This window comes from Syngnathus typhle, linkage group LG10, assembly GCF_033458585.1.
Source record: "Syngnathus typhle isolate RoL2023-S1 ecotype Sweden linkage group LG10, RoL_Styp_1.0, whole genome shotgun sequence".
NCBI classification, from domain to species: domain Eukaryota; kingdom Metazoa; phylum Chordata; class Actinopteri; order Syngnathiformes; family Syngnathidae; genus Syngnathus; species Syngnathus typhle.
In genome coordinates, this window is record NC_083747.1 from 7686094 (window position 1) to 7700000 (window position 13907).

At 38.2% G+C, this 13907-nt stretch overlaps 3 protein-coding genes across 4 annotated transcripts in view; 1 reads left to right on the top strand and 2 right to left on the bottom strand.

Annotated features, from left to right (window-relative positions):
- Nucleotides 1-1172: 1172 nt before the first annotated feature.
- Nucleotides 1173-3475, bottom strand: kiaa1143 (KIAA1143 ortholog). The gene is made up of 3 exons (XM_061288025.1): nucleotides 3265-3475; nucleotides 2866-3022; nucleotides 1173-2225 (listed from the first exon to the last, which is right to left on the bottom strand). Exons 1-3 carry the CDS (start codon nucleotides 3376-3378, stop codon nucleotides 2017-2019), a joined length of 480 nt encoding a protein of 159 aa, XP_061144009.1. The 5' UTR covers nucleotides 3379-3475; the 3' UTR covers nucleotides 1173-2016.
- LOC133160410 (transmembrane protein 42-like) lies at nucleotides 3475-4778 on the top strand. Its single transcript, XM_061288026.1, has 3 exons — nucleotides 3475-3939; nucleotides 4130-4276; nucleotides 4361-4778. Exons 1-3 carry the CDS (start codon nucleotides 3787-3789, stop codon nucleotides 4496-4498), a joined length of 438 nt encoding a protein of 145 aa, XP_061144010.1. The 5' UTR covers nucleotides 3475-3786; the 3' UTR covers nucleotides 4499-4778.
- Nucleotides 4779-4835: 57 nt separating this feature from the next.
- Nucleotides 4836-13907, bottom strand: part of zdhhc3a (zinc finger DHHC-type palmitoyltransferase 3a) — an 11526-nt gene continuing 2454 nt past the window's right edge. The window contains exons 6-7 of one of the 2 annotated variants that reach the window (XM_061288023.1): nucleotides 12798-12928; nucleotides 4836-7591 (exon numbers count right to left, since the gene is read on the bottom strand). In XM_061288023.1, the coding sequence (XP_061144007.1) occupies nucleotides 7385-7591; nucleotides 12798-12928 (338 nt within the window). In that variant the 3' untranslated portion in view covers nucleotides 4836-7384. Of the gene's footprint in view, nucleotides 7592-8661; nucleotides 11050-12797; nucleotides 12929-13907 lie in introns of those variants that run through there. The other variant, XM_061288024.1, reaches the window with a different exon arrangement.

Genomic DNA, 13907 nt, shown 5'->3' on the forward strand with positions numbered 1-13907 from the left:
ATACATATATTGGAAATAACTACAGACTAATACATTTCCACGCATTGTATGTACAGTACATCCCTGCTTGAAAGTCAAAGCGTAACCACTCCCAAATGACACCGCTGGAAGTTTCATGATGTGATGACAGCTTCTATTCTGCAAGGAAAACAGCAAGACGCATGATTGACAGAGGCATACAATTGCATGGTGATAATATACGTACTCGTTTATTTAGCTAATATTTGACCAGTCAAGGTTGCATGCTGACAGTAACACCAATTTCATTGTAATTGAGCGGTAGCACACACCTTTGACTGTTAACCCTTCAATCACAAAGACAGTCATTCACACTTATGGGCAGTTTGTAATTAATTCACATTCATGAATGTTTTTGGACTCAAGGTGTACCTGGATAAAACACAGAACAGGTTAACTGCAAATAGAGATTTTGAAGCATTACTGTTGTGTAGGTGCAGTATAAGGCCAATTTGGCACATACAATAGTCCAGTTGAGACTGATTTAATGGCCTCAAAATGAAATGACCTGAATGAATGACAAAATTCGCACGCTTACACACAGACCAGGATGCACATAAACCATAATTGGATTTATCAAAAAAAATATCTTGAGATGTGATTAGAATACTAGTTAAGAAACCTTATAATTCCTTTATCATACAAAATAATTTATTTACAATGAGCACTTATCCAACTGTGTAAAATAAATCAAAATGAAACGGTAGGCCAGTGGTGTTTAACAATAAACTCAACGTGGCAGCAGCAATGGAGATTCTTAAAACAATATGGACTAAAGGTGGAGATGGGTGAATGCTGAACACCTTTATAGTGTGCACAAGTATATCAACATTTTGCTTAGTAAGCACTTAAGTGGCACACATAATTTTAGATGGTCAAAGTATGTCATTTCACTGATCTAATTATTTGCTTTATTGCTGATCTTGACGGGTGAGAGCTGGAAACTATGAAAAGCTACTTGAGCATTTATTCAATAAGGTCCATGTAGTCTGTCCGCACAAGAAAGATAATTTAAGGGGCTAGTTGACTATGGCACAGTAATAGAAACCTAAATGTACTCAATTGTTGTATTACTAGCATTAGAATTAACCTAGAATGAAGTGTGGGACATGATGATGCCCAGTGAACCCAACAGACCCACAACACCCACAATCTCAATTGAAATAGTATTTAATGCTTAGATGATACTTAAAAATATACAAATGCATTAAAACTAATGCAATGATAGATTTACAGCTCCCCTCTGAAGCTAGAAAATATTTATACACTCAACCCATAATTGAATGTATTAAAATTCTACCATGCAAGATTACCATGTAAAACAAACACAGACCTACATGCAGAATTGGAGTTACCGAACAATTCTAATGGGCTTACTTTTATGTGATATTCAAATGTGTTCAGAACTAACAGTAAGAACATAATACAATTCCAGTACGTTACATCAACACAAATGATGCATTATTTCTTTTCTTGGCAAGACTTACATCAAAACGAGTAAAAACGCTGAACGCTAAATTCAAACTTGTGAATTTAGTACATATATTGCTGATATTTTTCCATGTCTTATTCACTTGTGATTTTAAGTCATATCAGTGTTTGGCAAAAGTGTTCATCTTCATAGTAACATTTAATGCATATCCATAAGTGACCTAATTAAAATAACCACGTTAAAATATTTGTTTGAAATTTGAAAATTACAACACATTGAAATATTCCAGCCGTACACAGTATAAACTGGTGTTAAAGTTTGAACTACACTGTCCCCGAGAGCATTGTCTTGAGACTCGAGCAGGAAACGGCTTTCCCAATTTAGTGGAATTAAAACTTAATGGAAGAAAACGATTAGACGATTTACAGTTGGGCTAAACACAAAACAAGCACTGTCACGACATCAATTCAAAAATAAAAGTCCTTTTATGCACTACCTGGTATGGAAAACACTCATTTTTAATTTTGTAACGTTTGATTAAACGAGAATCAAAAGTGAGTCCAGTACTAGTCTTCCTCCTCCTCATCGCCACCAAAGGACAAAAGGCTGCTGTTGTTCACTTTTTTCACAGAATCTACTTCCTTCTTTTCTTCTTTCTCTACAACGTCCCGCTTCTTTTTGCTGGAACTAGCAGTGATTCCTTGGAATTTGTCAGAGGATGAGCGCTTAGCTGGTTTCTTGAAGAGGATTTTACCATCGGAGCGAGGCTCGTCACCTATGAGCCATATGGAAGTGTGGTTCATTAGAACTGAGCTTTCAAAATGAACCAATTGTGAAATGGAAATAAAGAAACTAAATGCGATTTATAGTGGAAAAGATGAATACCTTAAAATTATGATTTTTATTTCTGGAATTAAACTTCCTATTTCATTCAGCATTTTTTTTTCAACATGCAAGGACACAGTCATTTATTTTTCATAGAAACTAGGGTCTAGCGTTGTGATATTTACACATAATAAACAATTATTTTGAGGCAGAAACTTTCACGCCAACCGCTATTCCCCCGAGCCCTGTTATGAGCCAGCTGACTTTAGAGAACTTACCTTATGGTTTCGTGCCATCAAAAGGCAAGTAACTTAGCTTCATTCTCCATTTATGTTGTTTTACAATATTGTTATCAATTTCCTACTTGTGTAAAATTCAATAATGTCAAAATGGTACTTACATTGCCTGTACAGATTTTTACTAATGGTGAGTTTAAACCATTAAAAATGTTATTTCAGTGATCAACAATTCAAGAGGCTGTTTTTTTTTAAATTTATTACTTGTTTATCACTTGACAAGTGAGCATCAGATGTATGAACAAAAAAAATGAAGTCAGCCCACGTTACTGTAATCTTAAAAAAGAGCCTTACTTTTCTCTGAATCTCCGTTAGGTTTTATTCCTTCCTTTTCCTTTAAATGTTTAACTTCGTCGGAGTTCAGGTCTCCATCTTTAAGAACAACAACTTGAGGTAATTCATCTTCCCGATCACTCCCACTGTCATCATCCAGTTTGGGCATCTCCTGACGCTGCACACGGTGACATACAATAAGGGGTAAACATTTGGGAAAGTGTGAAAGACTAGTAATTGTAAATGTGTTCAATTGCCTCGTGGTTGCCAAAAGTGGAGCAAGGGTCTTTATCAATTATAATTTAGATTTAATATGCATGAGATAACAAATACAGAGTCATAAGTTTAATTCAAATGAACAAACCGTTCAAGGGTTGCTTGGGTCACAATTCCCGATTAGCCAAACCGCATGCTACATACCTTCGTGTCAACAGTCGGGCCTTCTTTGTAGCCAACATCATTTTTAAACTTCTTCAAAAAGGAAGGTTCCGCTGGTTTCACCCAGGACACACCACTACCTTTGTTCTTATTCATCACGGTGCAATAAATTACAATACGCTCTGGAATATCTGCAGGATCGAAACAATGGAGGTCTTCCTACGGGAGCAAAACATTACGTCATTAACATGCGCCAACTATGTCACATGATACTTGGGAGCGACTGCGATTGGTTGTAGTGAGTCTTTACGGATGTTTTCATTTTACCTTCAAACTATTTTTCTGTTTGCTGTAGATAATTAGAATTTTTGTTTTGAAATACAGTGCTTCCTATAATTTAATTCCAAATAGAATTTTTACTACCAATCGTACTAAATGGATTTATAATACACTTTTGCTTCGAAACTGAGCAACCAGCGGTTTATACAAATTTGGTTTCAACTTTAGAGATTCTCTGCTATCGTAAATGAAAGTAACTAATAAAGCGCTCCACCTGCTTTAGAGATGTTTTCGGGTTCTATTTATGCTTTACTGGCGGGCTGTTTGGCTGCTGCCGCTTCCTTATCGGCTAAGCTAACTCTTGGGGCAGACTACCTGAAGGAAATGTGTGAAGCTAGCACATCTGGAGCGCAACACGACGAAACTGTCTGCCTCTGGGTAAGACTTGTCTTGAATATGTGTTGTGCTGCAACTCCTTTGGGTAAACTGCAACTGGTAGAATGACGAGACAGCAATCGAAGCAAAATTCGAGTGGGCACCAAATATTTATACATACCTCCTGGTCAACGGTCATGTCGTCATACTTGAACTTTGTTGTCGCCATGGCAACGTCCCATCTTGTGTGCAGCTGCACATCCCACTGCGGCTGCTGTGCGTCGCCCTGATGTTCCTCTGCAATGCTGTTATGTGGACCTTCTTCTCCAAAGCTCTTCGCTACAGCTCTTCTTCTGCCAGGGCCACTGCCACCACTACTGCGGGCAACTTTATTTCCTCGGTAAACCGTCCCAAACTCTCTATGGGTGCAAAATAGTTAGTGAACGACAGTAGATTCTCATTAAACTCTTATTTGTGCACTTAGGCAATACTGGGGAAGCTTATTTTTGGAGAGAGTCAATCAGTTCTGTGGTGGGTAGGCATCTCTCTGACGCTGTGTGGGCTGCTGATGCTTCATGGATCCACGCCTCAAGCACGACCACAGGACTCCAAAACGGAATAGTTATGTTTACATAAAAACATCTTCATATGTGTGTGTGTGTGTGTTTCTACCCTTATTACGTCTTTGTGATCTGCTTATTGTATAAGCCAATATTGTGATATTGTTATTTTTCTAAATATATTGTGCAGCACTATTGTTTATAACTGAGTTTATGTGGTTCTTAACATGTCTGAAATTTATGTTGTGACCTAAATATGGCATTTTAAAGTGTTATTTTTTTTATTATCTTTTCTTCCTTTTATGCTTTAAATATGTTCGAAATAAAGACATATCAAATTAATTGAACAGTCAGATATTTTTTCAACAGGAGAATGAAGCACAAATAATCGGATCAGACTGATTTTTAGCACCCATTTAATGAGTTAAAAGCCCTCATACTGCCACCTAAATAAACAACATCCGACATAATTTAAACAAGACAAATCGATTCATAAACGTAAAGGAAGATAAGGCACAGTGGCAATGACAAAAGTGGATACAATGAGCTCTAGAGTATTAGTGCTACGTTTGGTGTTCATTTAGTCACTCAGCTGCCACCTCGGTAAAGCCAACAGGTAGTAGTGAACAGAAAGCACAATAGTTCTTGTCACAACATTCTTAAAATAACATTTACTTTGGAATAGGCAGTACAGGATTTTCTCGTGTTTGCAAGGATATTACATTAAAAGTCAGACAAAACTGTCACATCTTTGCAGTGACTCAAAGTTAGCATTACACTAACTTTGCTGCTGTAACACATTTAACGTTTAAATAGTTTTCTCCCCTTGTTGGACACATTTTGTTCTTAAAAAAAATACAATTTTAAAAACCGGCAATGCCTGTAAAATACGTTGAAAATAGAAAAGTTAGAAGGATCCATTCATTCATAAAAGGCAGCAACACAAGTCCGCCACTCAAGACAATGAACTTGATAATTTTCTAGTGAGTACACATTGATGGCAGTATCTTTGGCAATTTTGCACCTTTGTGGAAAGAATAATGTTGATAGCATTTTTGTCTATGGAAAAATGCAAATAAACAAAAACTATGTGTCCATATATGCTTATAGAGAATCAATATGATTAAACATGAAAACAGAAGCAGCACAAAGTATTACACAACATTGAGTTGAAAGTTAATCCCCACATTTTAGGGAAACTTACCCTCTGAAAAAAAATAAAAGTACTATTGTGTCACTAAGCCAGGGGTCACCAAACTACGGCCCGCGGGCCGGATACGGCCCGCGGGACCGTTTAATCCGGCCCGCCAACCCTGAACAAATTGTATTATTAAACTTTTTTTTTTTTTTTTTTTGCTCATTTTGCCTGCAATGACTGCGTTTGCCCAGTAGATGGGGAAGCGCTCGCCTGCGCATTTACTACCGGAAGCCGTGTCAGAAAGCTCGGTGCACACTCACAAGTGCGTGTACGGACATGGCGCACTCGCGCTCTATTTGTATCAGTCCCGAATTTAGAGCGTGGGCTGTGACGACAGCATTCTTGTAATTTGCGCGCTGAGCTTTCAGATGCAGTTTTGCGCTAAAGCCACCCACAAACCTTCCCCTGGAATCCTTCCGTTAAAATGTCGCCCAAGTAAAGCAGGGTGAACACAGTGCCGAGCGTTTAAAAGAGTTGCCAATTTGGCTCGACGTACGCGACGTGACGTTCAGCCACATGAACGTCAACATCTACCCGTCACAGATCGAGGTAAACGGACAAACACCTCGGATCTCGCCTAAGAATTGCCACAACAAATTTTACTCCAGACTATGACGCACTATCAAACTTTAACAAAAAAGACAGCAGTGTCTACAAGCCTACTGGAACCTACAAAAGGATTATAAGGAAGGAACACAAGAACTTTAAGAGACTGCTCATATGTGTCAGAGAGGTTCTGCTCTGACAACTGAGCTGAACTTTTATCTGTTAAGATTGTTCATGGCACAACAGAAAGTTAATGTTCCATGTTTTTTTTTCTATGAAGAACCCAGAGAGAGTTATTTAGTTATTTATTTCCTGTTTTTTCTGTGAAGAACTCAGAGAGGGTTTAGTTATTATTTATTTCATTAATAGTGTTATTATTTGTTTCCTGACTTTTTTTCTGTAAAGAACCTGGAAAGGGTTATTAAATAACCGTTATTTGGTTATGTGTGGCTTTCTGGAAAACAATATTTTTTTTAAGCTCCCCTACGATCGTCACACTTTTTCTGTTACAAACTGCCACCGGCCCGCCATCAGAGAAGGGAAAGGTTATGTGGCCCTCACAGGAAAAAGTTTGGGGACCCCTGCACTAAGCCCTATTGAAGTGGTTTGAGTTCCAATTAGTCAAAAATAGTGCTTTGCCACCCTCTTGTGGCATCCACAGTTATAACCCTTTTTAGTGTGACATCAATTACACAGATTTTCACTATTGTCATCAGGGATCAGACCCTATTGCCTGAAGAATTGCTAAACCTTTGGTCACGGCTGCACAAGTACAGTACTGCAGAATACATATGTAGTCTGAAGAAAACTGAACATAAATGGCATCAAGGCTAGACCTAACAAAACGTGAAGCGCTGGCTGACCCAACACTGATTTCAGAGGCGACCACAGACATATATATTATTTGATCCAAGGTAGATTAAGCTATGACTGCATTCTCATTATTGCATGTTGGGAATGATTTTAAAGCTGCCATTTTGAAATCTTAATGTGGTCCCTCATCGTTGCTTTATGTTTTGGGAGAAGGAACAAAAAAAATCTGCCCTTGGCACAGATAAGGGACTATTCTATATTCTTTTGGTATATTCTTTTTTTTCTCCCCACAGGACTGTAAATATTATGGAGATAAAAATATATTTCATTTGAGTTTCAGTATTGTATGAAATAAAGTGTGGCCTACCAACATGGCTGTGTGCAAGCAGTCCTAGTTGAACGGGATCTCAATGACATCCTCCTCGATGATGTCGCCCTGCGGAAAAGGGCTAAGCTCTGCGGGGTTCTTCTTGCAGCTCAACCCAGAGAATGGACTGCACCAAGTCAGGGAGAAGGGGCCCCCGAACGCCATCTTCATGGCCTCCCAGCACGGCGTCTTCTCCCACTTGCCCGCTTCACCCTTCAAGCGTTCGATTCCCTACAGAGGACAGAGTTAAGGTTTGAGCTAAGGTTTGGTATCTACATGCTGGTTACCAATCATTCTTCTACGATGGGACTGAATGTGTGGCAGTGATTTGCTCTGTGGAGGTTATGGAGACAAATAGCAGATTAATTCTCAACACAATACTCGTTACAGGTTGTTTGGATTCGTCCATTTAATGCATCAAACACATTTTGGAAGTCAATTCCATGATTTTGGGGTTGGAAACACAGCAATGGTTATCTTGAGCCTAGTTTCTGTTCTCCACATGCATGTTAGGTTAATTGAAAACTCTGTTAAGAGGTAAGAACATAAGTGTGAATTATTTGTGGCCTTCCAATTGGCTGACAACTAGTTGGTATACCCCACTGCTCCCAAGTCAACTGGGATAGGCTCTGTGACCTTAATCAAGTGATACTCAAAATGGATGGATGGCTGTTGAGATGTTAGGCATTTGCGAGCATCACATGATGCTCAAGAAAAAATTTGAAAAGGAGAACGGCTCACCCTTAGAACATGACGAGGTAGTCTGAGCGCAAAATATAGACTACATCGACTATGGCAGGCGAGTATTGTACTGAGAATTGATGGACGGAATAAATATGCCTTTACTTTCTTGGAAACATGCCCAAGATATACTGAAATTATCATGCAGATCAGAAGAGAAAAACCAAAAACAATAATGCCAGAAGCAAAGTCATCTGTGACAAGTGTATCGGACTGTACATTCTCCTTTCACAAGGAACACGTCTTTCCATTTTTAAGTACAACCTGCATGCTTAGGATGTATTGCACGCATGGTGGGACAGCAACAGTGCACTTTGTCACAGCTTACCTCTGTCACCAAAAAGAGATGTCTGCTTCAGAGAACATCAGTTATCAATCAAATTAAATGCATGAAGAGGGTGGGAACAGAATGAAAGACAGACAGATTCATAAACTGTGCCGGACAAGTGAAAGAACCATTGTTTGGAGTGTCAAAAAAGTCGGAGCAAAAATGAATGTCAGGCACTTTTTGATTTGAAAAAAAGTATCGAACCCCCTCAGAAAAAGAGTCTGGAAATAAATTTTGCATTGCAACTGAGTAGAGTTTATTCCCTGTATGTGCTGAAATGACTTCAGAATGTTTACAACAATGAAGTGGCCCCCCAAAATATTGAGACCTAACATTTTCAGCAATAATTTTACAGCATACCAGCAGTGTTTCACAATCTATATATTATTTGTAGCCTTCGTCAATACCATGCCTTCACTCGCTATCACATACATGTTTGTTGAGTGTTGACAGAAAATAAGAAATAAAGCGCACTTCAGAGTTTGTTACGCCAAATACAAAAAAAACAGGCCCCCCATGAAGTACATAAAAACGGAATGTATCCGAGTGTTACCCTCGTCATGCATTAATTGAGCAAAGGAGGTTATGACTTTGCCTGCATTTATTTCTCTGCATATTCATAATGTGTAACCAACAATAACTACTACACTGATTTCCAGGTTAATTTCCTTGACAAGTGGGATACGGGGACAATCAAGGCATTCTAATTTGGATTAGGATGGGCTCAAATCATTATACTCAAGTCTTGCTGTGATTATTTAGACCCCCCCCCCAAAAAAAAACCCCATTAAAAGCGGTCCATCAGCCTATGTTCAAATGCTCATTCTGAAGACACATTAAATTAACTACACCATGACTTGTTAAACTGGGAACAGACAAACACAGGCAAAACTATAACCTCCTTTGCTTGTGGAGGTAAAAAATCATCACAATAAACATTTTCAAGCCCTTCCTGACATGTCTGCTGGCATTAATACCGCAATGTTACACAGGACACTTCAGTCAAATCTGACTTCTGTATCAACAGCTGTCCAATAAGGTTTTACACATGCGCTTTTTACTGGGGAGCCTCATTCTGATAAAAGCACAAATATGATAGAAATGAACCAAACGTGTAATTAAAAAGTGCTTCGATCCAGACCAGAGAAGCGACAAACAACTGCGTACGGTCGAGATGTTAAATGCATTGCAATGTCAGAAAAAGCACAGAATAAAGCCCACTTGACATTCTTCCACTTCACAATCAGCAGCGAAAAGTCACACAAGCAATTGTGAAAACAAAAGGGTCTCAAAAATTAGCCCGGACATACAGTACATGAGAAGTTTGGCCTGACCCAAATGCATGTATTCTTTTCGAGATAAGCTTTTATCTTCAAAATATTGTCAGCGGAAGAAATCTCACCGAGCCTAGCGGAGCAATTTTGAATGGTCACAGTAAAACACTAGCAAATTCAGTTCCTGTAATAAAGTTAATAAATAGAAAGAACCCTTCTGTAACCCACCAATGGCAACTTTGTTGAGCAAATGTCACACAATAATCGGAATGTTTTGCGCTCACACAACTGCGCACATTATACTTATAATTGGAAATGGACCTACTGAATCGAATCCTAAATGTTCATCAACGGTCAACTTATTTAGTTCCGACTGCATGTTCAGAAATAGAATACAAATTAAATCAATTAAAGTTACTGACTTGCTTAATACACACTTGTTGCTGCAAACAGCTGTGCCTCTTATGTAAAGGGGAAGTCAATCCAAAATATTCTTGATATGTCCTGTGCTACCCAACTAGTCAAAACATAGTGTTCTAACTAATGTTTCATTAGTGGAATATGAATTAAGCCGGCAAAATTCACCAGTTTTTATCCATCTCAGGTCGGCCATTTTGCCACGTGCTGTCGACACAAAATGATATCACAGTTGCCAGGTCTCTGGTAACTGGGATGTCATTTTCTGTCAAAGGCAAATGGCAAAATTTTGCCAACCCCCCAGACTGATAAAAATGGGTGCCTTTTCCTGCTTAACTCATATTGCACAAACGCAATATTAATCAGAATGCTGTGTTTAGTCTAGTGGGGCACATAAAACGTATTACTATTAAGAACATTTTAGGGTTGACTTCCTTTTTAAGCATGGCAATAAATAGTGACTAGCTGACAAGTTGACTAGTTTACAGCAGTCCTTGGTTTAAGGATGGTCCTGAGATACAGGTTTCAAGGTAACGAGTGGGGCGGGTGTCAATTCATGATTTATACATATTGAAAAGAACCGGACTCATCACAGTGTTTGTAAATAAGATTTACGAAAGAACAGCGTTCAATGGTAAAATGTAAACAAGTATTAAGCATGAAGTAAGCACACAGACCAGATGCAAAGGTGTCCGCAGTCACTAGAGACTGTCGGAGCCACTTAGTGGGGCTCAAATCGGCCCAATCAGATGAGGGCGCATTCTTCCCTTTCACACCACATATTGGTATGTCTCAGCCTTGCCATGGTCAGGTGTGGAGAATGGGCTAAACCACAGTAAGGAGAAAGGGTGCCCAAAGACCGCCCTCAAGTTCATCCACTTAGTTTTTTTAGCCCATCTTCTCTCTTCCTTTTTCAACTGCTCTATGCCCTAAAAACAAAAGATAACCAAACTTCAGTTGGTGTGTTCTGAAACCCAGTCACGCAATCACAAAGTGTTATTCATCTGTAATTGTGATAGCTTTCTTTGCAATTGCAGAGAATGACCAAGTTATTTGCTACAGTACAACCTTGAACTTTATAAGCCCCTCCTCTTAGCTGACAGTGACTAAAATACAGATTGATTTCCGGTTCGATGTAACTACATATGTATTACGCAAATGGATTGGAGTGCATATATCCGCATCAATGTGAAGTAGAATTGAGAACTACAAGCATCCTCGAATGTCCAGGAAGACTAACACGGATGTTGATGGATGGTAGTTTCAAGAAAGATGAACATGGAATAGGTAGATTTGTGCCTCCAAGAGAAATAAATGTTTGTGTGTGTGTGTTATGAGGCGGTGTCCGTCAAAAAGCACGTTAGCATTTTGACACCAAACATGGAGCTAAGTATGCCAAAATAAGCCATGAAGAAAAATTGTCCAAAAATGAAAATGCAAAAATGCAAAGTGCATTTGCAGACTAACATGATCACGAAAGCCACAATTAAAAGTGAGCAACAGTAAAAGCTGGCTGTATTGCGCTGAACAAATCTTCCTAGTAGTTCAAAAATAGCAACGTGACAAGATTCCCCCAAAATTAAGAATCGTCGAAATGTCCACTTAAACCTCAGCACAATGCACCAAGGATTTAAAAAAAAAAAAAAAAAAGGAACAAATGAATGTTTGCCCTAAAAACTCAGCGGAACTAAACACAGAACTTTTTTTTTTTGCAAAATTATGTTAAATGTGCCACCACTAGTCTTGGTATTCAGATTTATATTTGATTGTTGTGAAACAAGAACTGAGCAGATTCATCCATCCATTTTTATCCATCTGAGGAGTTGCCCATTGAGACAAAGGTAAGCCAACAAAAAAACTTAAACAATGATTTTGCTTAAAAAAATTCTAAGCTACCCTGTGTGGAAAAGGTGCTTGCCCCCTAATCCTAATAAAAGGTTAGGCCGCACTCAACAATAACCAACATAATCAAACGTTTTTTTAAGACCTCGTTCTAGCTTGACGTCTTAAAATGATGGCCAAACATGACCTCTGAGGATTTCATGGCAAAGAGCAGATTTCATGGTTTGTTTCAGCACACTCAATTCCTGATTTAACAAGGAGGCAAGTACTTTTCCAAACAGGGTCGCTTTCAATTATTTATTTTTTTACATAAACCAGATCTCAATTTAAGAGCAGCATTAAATGTTGTCCAATTTTTATGTTTATTTTATATTTATAAACATTCAAGTGGGCAAGCTATCCTAAAAAAATTAATTTCAGAATGGGCGAGTATTTTTTCATGACCAAACCACGCTATTAATTTCAATAAATTGCAAACATAAACGTTGTATCACATTAATATACATTTTCTTATATAATTGAAGGGTTAGTAATGTTATTAATTTAAATTTTATTACATGGGTAACGCATCACCATCCAGGTCGCCGCCACCTTTCTGAGAAATTTCTGAGCAGGTGTGTCATACATCAACCACTACAGATAAATGGGCAAATTTTACATTCAAATAAAATATCAATATTCAGGAGTAATATCTTAAGTCTTTTGATAAAGGGTTGAGGATTGCTTGGTCACATTTCAAGGAGTGGGGAAAGATGACATTGAGCTGCCAGTCAAGGAAGGATGCAGAGGAGGAAGAGTAAAGGATTACTTATCACAACTAAATGGGTTTACTTACAGTTTCATCAGTACAGATGGAGTGGACTTGGGTACCGAACATCACAGAGGTGAAGATGAGGAAGAGGAGACCCTCAAAGCACAGTAGTATGAGGAGGATGACTGTTGCTGGTGGAGAGAAGGAACTGCACTCTGGGAAATGATCATATGAGGGAAGAAAAGCACGTGGGACAAGAAGAGGCTCATGAGGTTCTACTAGAATCTACCATAAGGGGTTTCTACAAACACTCTTCTTCCACAACCCGCTATATCTCCTGAATAAGGGAACTACTAACTTGTAGAAAGGATTGTGATGAGAGGGGGGTGTATGGAAGTTTATCTGTGCCATCGGATTTTGAATTCGAATTTGTAGCACTGAATTTTTTTACATCCAATTTTTAACACTGAATTTTTTTTTGCATCTAAATCAGACTTTGAATTTTAAAAGCCATCGAATTTCTAGCACTGAATTTTTTTTTCCTAAGACATTTTTTTATATGTCTCAAAAAATTCAGTGTCAAAAAATTCCATGTCTTAAAAAATTCAGTGTAAAAAAATTCGACATCTCAAAAAATTCAATGTAAAAAAATTCAATGTCTAAAAAAATTCAGTGTAAAAAAATTCGATGTCCCCAAAAATTCAGTGTAAAAATATTCAGCGCGGACATCCGGGGTAACCAAGGGAGAAGTAATCGATCCCTGTATCAAATCATCCAACGTTCAGCCAATCAAGTTACGCTCCATTGGTCATGTGACGTCGAAACAGGAACGTCGTGAAGTTCAAAGGTAACAGTAACAGTTAATACTGTAATACTGTAATGAACTTGAACTTCACGACGTTCCTGTTTCGACGTCACATGACCAATGGAGCGTAACTTGATTGGCTGAACGTTGGATGATTTGATACAGGGATTGATTACTTCTCCCTTGGTTACCCCGGATGTCCGCGCTGAATATTTTTACACTGAATTTTTGGAGACATCGAATTTTTTTACACTGAATTTTTTTAGACATTGAATTTTTTTACATTGAATTTTTTGAGATGTCGAATTTTTTTACACTGAATTTTTCAAGACATTGAATTTTTTGACACTGAATTTTTTGAGACATTGAAAAAAATGTCTTAGGAAAAA

What these genes read in the sequence shown, in the direction of transcription:
- kiaa1143 (XM_061288025.1), bottom strand. Translation starts at nt 3,378, where the DNA reads ATGAATAAGAACAAAGGTAGTGGTGTGTCCTGGGTGAAACCAGCGGAA. An exon ending in GCCCGACTGTTGACACGAAG is followed by an intron (nt 3,023 to 3,264) that starts GTATGTAGCATG and finishes CACCGTGTGCAG; the next exon opens with CGTCAGGAGATGCCCAAACT. An exon ending in TAACGGAGATTCAGAGAAAA is followed by an intron (nt 2,226 to 2,865) that starts GTAAGGCTCTTT and finishes TATGGCTCATAG; the next exon opens with GTGACGAGCCTCGCTCCGAT.
- LOC133160410 (XM_061288026.1), top strand. Translation starts at nt 3,787, where the DNA reads ATGTTTTCGGGTTCTATTTATGCTTTACTGGCGGGCTGTTTGGCTGCT. An exon ending in ACGAAACTGTCTGCCTCTGG is followed by an intron (nt 3,940 to 4,129) that starts GTAAGACTTGTC and finishes TCTTGTGTGCAG; the next exon opens with CTGCACATCCCACTGCGGCT. An exon ending in CGGGCAACTTTATTTCCTCG is followed by an intron (nt 4,277 to 4,360) that starts GTAAACCGTCCC and finishes TTGTGCACTTAG; the next exon opens with GCAATACTGGGGAAGCTTAT.